Source organism: Octodon degus, unplaced genomic scaffold (assembly GCF_000260255.1).
Source record: "Octodon degus isolate 3935 unplaced genomic scaffold, OctDeg1.0 scaffold00001, whole genome shotgun sequence".
Taxonomy (NCBI): domain Eukaryota; kingdom Metazoa; phylum Chordata; class Mammalia; order Rodentia; family Octodontidae; genus Octodon; species Octodon degus.
The window spans coordinates 23200790-23210655 of NW_004524577.1; the positions used below are offsets into that span (position 1 = coordinate 23200790).

General features: G+C 40.8%; 1 protein-coding gene across 1 annotated transcript in view; it reads right to left on the reverse strand.

Annotated features, from left to right (window-relative positions):
• Positions 1-9866, reverse strand: part of Cdk7 (cyclin dependent kinase 7) — a 36497-nt gene that overhangs the window by 12451 nt on the left and 14180 nt on the right. The window contains exons 7-8 of the mRNA XM_004623026.2: positions 8980-9098; positions 5057-5156 (exon numbers count right to left, since the gene is read on the reverse strand). Of these exons, the coding sequence (XP_004623083.1) occupies positions 5057-5156; positions 8980-9098 (219 nt within the window). The remainder of the gene's footprint in view (positions 1-5056; positions 5157-8979; positions 9099-9866) is intronic.

Sequence of the window (9866 nt, forward strand, 5' to 3'; positions counted from 1 at the left end):
CCTATTTACAAACACTATTACAACAAATCCCTCTATTCATTAAGAGAATATAACTATATATCTAACCATTCTGAATACACAGATACAAAATGAACATTCATTTATATATAACCTTTTTTGTTTAGTTCCATCATTTGAATATTATAGTTGTGTTAACATTTTTGTTCTTATGGTCTCCTTCCAGCAAAACTATATAAAAACATCCCTCATACCAGTTATCAATTTATTGCTTGTCAAGTATAAGTTCATCTTTTGTGTTGTCTGCAAAAATGGATCTGGGCACTTCAGATACTTTCCCTCCACCTGGGGCTCTGAGCTTCGTCAGCAGAGGGTGCTGGGACACAGCACAAGGAGTGTGTGCTTTGCTTCCTGGCCGTCGGCTGCTCGCTGACCCTGCTGCGCCCTCAGCTCTCTAGCTCCAGACCTCCATAGTGTGCATGACTGGTGGGTGCCCCGGTGCTCAGCTCCCTGGAGTGGGAGCCAGCCCAGTTCTGGAAGAGCGCCTCCAGAGCCACTTCCTCCTGCGAGACTGTCCCTGCAGGCTTCCGGCACTTTTCAGGAAGCAGATCTGTAGCACAGTCTATCAGTACAGATCCACAGCAACACTGCATCCAAATAATCACCTACCCCTCATTACTTTCCATCATACCCCCCCTTTTTTTGGTCTAATAGTGGCTTCCTATCTTTCATATCATCTTTTTTGTTTTTTGACACAAGGTCTGGCTATATAGTCCAGGCTAGTCTCAAACTCTTAGGAGTCTTCCTGCCTCAGCTTCCTAAGTATTAGAATTTAGGCATGTACTGCCACACCTATTTTTCTTTTCTTTTCTCTCTTTTTTTAAAGTTCTACATATCTGGAAAAACATGGTATTTGTCCCTTTACGTCTTTCTTATGTTAATATGGTGATCTCCAGTTCCACCCATCTCCCTACATATGACATAGTTTTATCTTTATAACTGGATAATACACCATGTGTATATTCCATGCTTTCTTTATCTGTTCATCAACTGATGGGCATTTAAGCTGTTCCCACTACCTCAAATTTTGTGAACTGTGCCAAAATAAACATCGGTATGCAGACAGATAGACATTAATTCTTTATATTAACTTTCTTTGTACAGGGTGCTTTCTGTTGTGTGATTAGACCTAGACATGCCATAAGCCCTCCTCAGAGAATCTGGAAATGCCCTAAATTACATTACAGGATGGAAATAGCTAAGAGAAGGCCATGCGAACTCACAGATTATGCTAAATCAACAAAGAAAAAAAAAAAAAAACCTGCTGGGCTTTTTGTTGTTTTTGTCTTTTTGAGATAAACTATGTAGTTCAGGCTGGTCTTCAGCTCACTTTGTAGTCCAAGCTGGTCTCAAACTTGCAACAATCCTCCTGCCTCAACCTTCCCAGCCTTCTGAGCATTGGGTCTGAATGCTGGGATTACAGGAGTGCATGACCACACCCGGCTTGTTCCATTCTTTTTCCTGAATGCTGACGCTCGCCCATCAAGGCCAAACTGAACACTGCTTTACAACCAACCAACCAACCAACCAACCAACCAACCAACCCAGAAGTAGCAAAAGCTTCTCTAATCCCAGGATGCTGGCTGCTTTCATTATCCTGCTCTTTTATCTAGAAATTAAACAAAACTGTATTTTTATGGATATCAAACTTACCCAAAAATGTAAAGGATATTAAATAACGTTAAAAGCATTTTTAGGACTGCTTATGTTTTCTTTTTATACACTAAAGGATTATCTTATTCCCTATGCAATGCATGTATAGTTACTATACAGACAAAATCAAACTGTGAACAAACTTGTAACTTAGTCACATTTAAAACAAACATGGTTTTGTACAATGTAAAAATTTACATTAAAATGAGCTGCTAGGGGCCGGGGAGATGGCTCAGCAGAATGAGTGCTTGTCTGGCAAGCGTGAGAATCTGAGTTCAATCCCCAGTTCTGCCAAATAAATAAATAAATAATAAAAATATAATAAAAAAATAAAATAAAATGAGCTGCTAAAGCCAGTGGTGCTGCACATCTGTAATCCTAGGATTTAGGAACCTGAGGCAGGAGGATTGCCCTAAGTTTGAGGCCAGCCAGGTCTACATAGTAAGAACCTGTTTCAAAATACAAAAAAAAAACCCCAAAAGCACCACAAGCTACTAGTGTGTAGATTTTGGATCATACTTTGCATAAACCAACTATAAAAGATATTTATGAGAAGCTGGGCATGATGACGCAAGCCTGTAATCCCAGCACTGGGGAGGCTAGGTGATTACCATGAGCTTAAGAATAGCCTAGGCTAGGGCTGGTGAGATGGCTCAGTGGTCTAAAGCACCTACTTGGGACAAGCTTGGCAAAGCACAGGGACCGCGGTTCAATCCCCCAGCACCACATGCCAGCCAGCCCCGCCCCCTGGTGGGCTGAGCTGGCCACACACACACACACACACACACACACAAATAAATAAATAAAAATTTAAAAAAAAAAAAAAAAGAATAGTCTAGGCTATAGAGTGAGTTCAAGACCAGTCTAAACCTCATAGTGTGACTCTGCCTCAAAAAAAAAAAAAGGCATTCATGAGAAAAACTGGGGCTATCAGAACTACCAGAAGAGGTATTTTATTAAGACACTGTTCAGGAATCACTGATTTCCTGCTTCTCCAGCCTCTCCTGCTCTGGCTTTGGCAACTTTCTGTGTTCTAAAGCTAACATTCCAGTTATGCAATATCATCTTCCACAACCCCAAGCTATCATTACTAGTTCTGTTTCTTAAACTCCCTTCTTTCTGGAGACCATTTGCTGATGCAGCCCTCTTGCTGCTCCAGTCTGACTACCTCTCAGCTGAATCTTGACCTATTTTCTTAGCACTTCGCCCTCCAACCCCTTTTTTAGATAGGATTTCACTATGTAGTTCAAACTGGCCTTGAGCTCACTAGATGCCCAGGCTATCCTCAAACTCACAGCAACCCTGCTTCAGCCCCTCAACCCCACCCCCCGTGTTGGGATTACAGGCGGGCACCACCATGCCAGACTCATGTCTGCACTTTTAAACACAGAATTCAACTTACTTCTTTCCTGTGTTGAATCTCATCTCTTGAATCCCAAGTCTTTCTTGTTGTTCACTGTCATTTATAGCAAAGCACATCTTCTAAGAAAGGAAGCGGATGTAACTGGGGGGCACATCCTACATAAATGGTCTATTAAGCTCCATCTCCAGCTCCTTTCTAAATGCTATTTTAATTTATTCATTTATTTGTGGTACTGAGGATTGAACTCAGGACCTTGTGCTTGCAAATTTTGAGACACGGTCTTATTAAATTGCCCAGACTAACCCTGAAGCTGTGGGTCTCCCACTTCTGTCCCCCAAGTGGGACTGTGATTATATAACTGTCACGTGCCTCCAAGCTCAGCTGCATCAAAGTTTGATTGTTGTTGTTTTGTAGTACCAGAGATTAAACTCAGGACCCTGCGCTTGCCAGGCGGGTGCTTTGCCGCTGAGCTGTATCTCTGGCCCAGCTGCATCAGTTTTAACGGAGGACTCTACTACTCCCTCATTAAGATTTTCCAGCCTCCGAACTGTGAGCTAAATAAAGCTCTATCCTTCAAAAATGAACCAGCCGATGGTATTTTAGTTATATAAAGCTACAGAAAACAGACTCCAGATTAATACCCAGCAGCAGCTCAGTCAGCCACTCAATCGCAAGGGTGACAATGTGATACAGTACTGTTTGCTGCTAAGAAGCTATTGTGTTCAGTAGAGTGGGTGCATTAAATGCTTTTTTTTTTTTTCCCGAGACCAGGTCTCATTATGTAATTCAGACTGTTCTTGAACTCACTAGGCTACCCAAGCTAGCCTCAAATTTGTGGTGCTCCTGCTGCCTCAGCTCCGGTGTGCTGGGATTATAGGCTTGCACCTGGCTGAATGTTTTACTCTTTATATCAATTTAATTATTTGTAAAATGAAGATAATTAACTACACTGAACTCAAAAGACCTTGCAGCAATCCTGTCAGAGCGCTAAACTTTATACCTACAGAAGTTTCCCATGTAGTAACCAGAGTGAAGGTCAGGAAGAGACATTTTGTTGTAGAGAGTATCAGCCAGAGAAAAGGCTACTGTGCCACTGTGTCTGCTTTAACAGAACTAAATGATGATCTCCATGTTTTAAAGAGTTCTGTGAAAGTGACAGGAAGAGTGGTTAGTATTATGTAGCAACCATAGTGGTTAGTATTCCTGAAAGGTACTTTATTTTAAATAGCTCCAAACAAAAATCTCCCAGGAGGATAAAAGTTCATTCTAACATATTTAGTTACTACACACATACTGCCATGTTACACGTTAATTCTGTATTCTGAAGTACACTTATAACAAAACTTTTCTTCTAAGTGGAGCTCTTCTTATCTCATATTAGCATTGAGTAAAAGGTTGTACTTAGGGGAGTCTTTTTTTGGAACCGGGAACTGAACTCAGGACCTCGTGCGTGCCAGGCAGGTGCCATGCCACTGAGCTAGATCTCTGGCCTGGGAGTGGGGATGGGAGGTTATTTTTAAAGATGTGGTCTCACTGTGTTGCCCAGGCTATCCTCAAATTTGCCATTCTCCTGCCTTCAGCTTTCTAAGCAGTTGCTTTATAGGTGCGCACCACTGTGGCTGTCTGAGGCTTAAAAAGAAAACTGTTTAGGGTCTACAAAACAGCTTAGCAGACTAAGCACCTGCTCAGGCAAGCACAGGGACTGGGGCAGATCCCTGGCACCACATGCCACACAGGCCCTGACCCTGGGTGCGCTGAGCCAGCTCAGACTGGGCATGGTGGCGCACGCCTGTAATCCCAGCTCTAGGGAGGCTGTAAACAGGCAGGTCACTGAGTCCAATCTAGTAGGGAGTCCCTGAACACCCTGTAGACCCTTCCCTAAAAACACAAATGGCAAAAACCAAACAAACAAAAACATTCTATAGGACGTGTTACAGGGAGAATAGCTAATTCCTACATGGATTATGAAAGGAAGTAACTGTAACAACTGTACTGAGGTACACACATTATTTTTGGACTTACCCTTAGAAGCAACTCTGCTAATATGCAGCCCACAGCCCACATGTCCACACCCACACCGTACATCCTCGCGCCAAACAGTAACTCTGGGGCCCGATACCATCTGAAAAGTAAAAGTAATTTTTAGGACAGAATTATTAAAGCACCTTTTAGAGATGAACTACCCTTCCTATTTTTAAAGCCACTCTTTTGACATGTGTACAAGATACCATACTCTTGCCACATGAGTATGGCTTTAAAGAACATTACTCTTGGGACTTTTTCATCTTTTTTCTGTCATTAATCTTTTGTTTCCTCTAGTGTTTTCCACCAGTAAGCCAAAATGCCATAAATTCTCCAGCTCTGAATTTCACTAGGCTGCCTATTCATTCTCTGGATAATTCAAAGGATTATTTGTTCTTCCTGTGTCCAATTATCTTCTCATCCTCTCTGAACTTCACTCAGGCTTCATCCGCATCAAAATAGCTTGCCAGTCAGAAATGATGCCCACTCTCTCACAGCCCTTATCTTCTCAACACAAGTAGCATGTAATTTCTGAGAAAATACTAGACTGGCAGACAAGAAAACACTAGTACACAGTACACACATGTATGGGAATCCCTGCTTCTAAGAGGTCCCGAGCAAAGGGCTTAATCTACTCAGCGATCATACTAACTACTCAATGTCTGCTACTTTTTATTTAGGGCTCACACAGCAGCGTCTCAGTAAGATTTACTTTGGCTCTGGTGGTTGCATACCCCTCTAATCCTAGTACCCAGAAAGCCAAGGCAGGAGCATCAGCATTGCTCCAAGTTTGAGATTAGCCTGAGTTCAAGGCCAGTCTGAACAGATAGGGAAACCTTATCCAAAAAAAAATTTATTTCGAAGAAGTGACAAAATATTTTAAAAGAAAATCTTGGGCCGGGAGATAGCTCAGTAGAATAAGGGCTTGCCTAGCAAGTGCAAGGGCCTGGTTCCACAAAAAAAAAAAAAAAAGAAAGAAAACCTGAAATCTTCCCAAACTTTAAGAGTCTCAGAAATTAACAAATGCCATTCTGAGAAGAAATTTTATTTCCCTATCATTTAATGTGATTGTTTTTATACATTGAAATATTAACAAAAATATAATTATTAATAATATAGGGGCTGGGGAGATAGCTTAGTGGTCTAAGTGCCTGCCTCCCAAGCACAAGGTTCTGAGTGATATCTGGCACTGAATGCCATGCAGGCCCCAAAATTCAGCATGGTGGTGCATGTCTGTAATCCCAGTGCTGGAGAGGCTGAGACAGGAGGATCACTATGAGTCTGAACTGTGTAGTAAGAACTTGCACCAAAAGAGTAATAAAAAATTTATAATAATATAACAAATCAAATATCAATTTTTCCCCCATAATTTTACTGAGGAACAAATAGCAATGAGACAGTTTCAAACCAAATTGGTAGGACAGTTTCAATAATTAACACATTACATACATTCTTCCTAGTGGTTAATTGCTGTACAAGATGCGGACATGATATTCTATTTACAAACACCATTAAAACAAATCACTCTATTCATTAAGAGAATGTAACTATATGTCTATCCTAACCACATTGAATACACAGATACAAAATGGACATTCATCTGTATCCCCTTTTTTTGGTTAAGTTCCGTTATTTGAATATTATAGGTGTGTAAACTCAGCAAAATATTCTAAAAGAGTCCAGTAGCCCATAATAGTACTGGGTCTTCTGCTTGACTGGCAATCTCAGAAATTGTTGATCTGAGTCCCCTACAGCTCAACATAACAGCATAGCTTTACTTCTTATATTTCGTTTTTATACTTTTCTGCTGAGTGGTTAAGACCAAGGTAAAGCAGGACCTATGGAACAAGAGTTGTAGCTTTTGAGTCTGAGAAGGTCAGTGAAATCCCCTCAGGATTTTTCCTGAGATCCTGTACCTCAGATTGTAGAATCTTTGTCAGTGTCAGCCATGTGGATGAGTCACGGCCATTGCTTGGCCAATGTGCTCTCTGTGAAAGCCTGAGAGAATGTCTTCTCCCCATGTGACTCTCCTTAGGCACACTCTACGTCATCCATCACTTTCCTCTTTGACCCCATAATCTCCTTGATCAGAAAATTTGGGACACTACCGAGGTACATGACATTACAGTACAAGTTCTCATATGTCCTGAGTCTTAATTGACCTTGGAAGGCTAGGGCCAAAATGTTGGCTTTCCTTGTGGTCCTCCTTTTTCTCTAATTTTGGTCTGCAAACTTAGGTTGTTAACCATCCAGAAGACAAGCTCATTGTTATTACCATACAACTTATGCTGTTAAGCTTAACCTCACTATCTGTCTGAATATCAAACATCTTAGGCATTGCATGGAACAGGTATTTTTCATCAAGTATTGATATGTTGAACTTTTAAGTCCCTACAGAATACGATGAAAAAACATTTAAAAATTAGAATATATTTTTAAAAATAGGCATAAAGAATTATATACTTATGTTTACATATTATAAGTCAAAAAATCTAACCATATACAACCTTGAAGCAGGACAGTCCCACAATATTCCTTTTCCTGTCTCTTGCCTTCACTCACCACCCCCTTCTTTTTGAACAATCATCTTCCCGAGAGACAGCACAGCAGCAACTGGCATGTCATGGCAAGCAGCCTGTATTCAGAAGAGCAGAATGACAGGCACTCCAAGCATGAAACTACTATTACAGATTTTTTTTTTTAATTTTTTTTTTACTATTACAGATTACCATCTGCAGTGCAGTTGCTTATTTCACAGGTATCAGTATATATAGTTAGTTAGGGTGAGAATCTTTCCAATTAACTGCTAGATTCACACATCTTCTGGAGATTCTCAGGATCATTACCTTGCCCATCTTCTACATATAACTGTATGGCTTGACATTGTCATGTTTCCTAGCTCTTCTCCTTTCCTTCTCTTGGTTAGCTAGTCCTTGAGATCCTGCTTTCCTTTTACTTGTATTATACCTTTCTATTTGTATTTCTTCTTTTGAGTTCTTATACTAGGGAAACTATACAATACTTACACATGTACGTTTGGTTTATTTCACTTATGAGTATATCTTCAAGTGGCATCCACTTCAATATAAAGGCTTCGAGTTTATCATTCTTAATAGCTGAATAATATCAAATATCACTTTTTTTTTTTTTTTAACATTTATTTATTTTGTGTGTGTGTGGCCAGCTCAGCCCACCAGGGGGCGGGGCTGGCTGGCATGTGGTGCTGGGGGATTGAACCGCGGTCCCCGTGCTTTGCTTAGCTTAGCTTGTTCTAAGTAGGTGCTTTAGACCACTGAGCCATCTCACCAGCCCCCCAAATATCACTTTTTGATGTAGCAAATTTTCACTTGCATAGAAAGTTACAGAATTGGCCCTTGCTGGGCAAGGTGGTGAATGCCTACAATCCCAGCACCTTGGGAATCTGAGGCAGGAGCTCTTGTGAGTTTTAAGGCCAGCCTGAACTGCATAGTGAGACCCTGTCTCAGAAAGACCAAAACAAAACAGCCCTGACTGATAAAATAAACACATAGCAAATAAATTAGGTAGAAGACCATTGACATGACAGCTCACCTAACTAAAATGCAAAAGTACAAATTATTCTCAAAAGTTACTAAAGGAAGGAGGGAAGACAAAAAAGCTGTATGTTTTTTCCTTGTGATAAAATGCACACAACATAAAAAGGGATATATATCACTTATTTTTATGTTGTTTTTTTGTGGAATAGGAGATTGAACTCAGGCTCTTGCACTTGACAGGTAAGTGCTTATTCTACTGAGTCATCTCCCCGGCCCCTAGATCACTTATTTTTAAGAGCATGGCTACAAATGTATGATTCCTAAACACTGCCAAGGTATTTCAGAGAAATCAGCCTATCCTCAATTTGTGAGAAATAACATCAGCTTTCAGGCATTTAGGAGACTTACCTGGTTACAACCTGATGTGTATAAGCTCTATTGGGGCTCCCAAATGATTTGGCCAGGCCAAAATCTGCCAATTTTAGAACTCCATTTTCATCCAACAACAAATTGTTTGGTTTCAGATCCTAGATCATGGAGGAGGTGTCAGACAAACAAATAAGCAGGCTTGGAAAGTGAAACATTTAACTGGCTTAACCTTAAACTTAGAAAACTGGTAATGCTGCTTTTTTTTTTTTTTTTTTTTAATGTATTTAGTACAGGATTTACAGGGCTTCACTACACAGATCAGACTCGTAATAATCCTCCTGTTTTCAGCCTCCCAAGCACTGGGATTATAGGAACGCACCATCACTCCCAGTCTCAAGTGTCCACTCAGCTCGCCCCGGGGGCAGGGCCAGCACAGCCTGTGGGGCCAGGGATGGACCTCCCGTCCCTGAGCTCCGCCTAAGCACATGGTTTAGTCTGCTGAGCTGTTTGGCCAGCCCAACACTGAAAATTTAAACAACAGTCACTGCTTTTTTCATAGAAGCAAAGTAAGACTACTTATATAGTGGGCCCTCAGGCAAGGCACTTAATTTTACTGAGCTCCAATTTACTTACTGCAGAGTTGCTGTGAAGATTAAATTTATTATCTTCTGTAAAGAACCCAGTACAATGACTGGCTCATTACGAACACTCAATAAATCATCACTGCTATTAATTTAATAAATGTGAGCTTCAGAAAATGAAAGCACTGTGAACTGAGAAATGATGAAAATCATATTCTTCAAAATCTATGTTAGAGGGCTGGTGAGATAGCTCAGTGGTCTAAAGCACCTACTTAGAACAAGCTAAGCTAAGCAAAGCACAGGGACCGCAGTTCAATCCCCCAGCACCACATGCCAGCCAGCCCT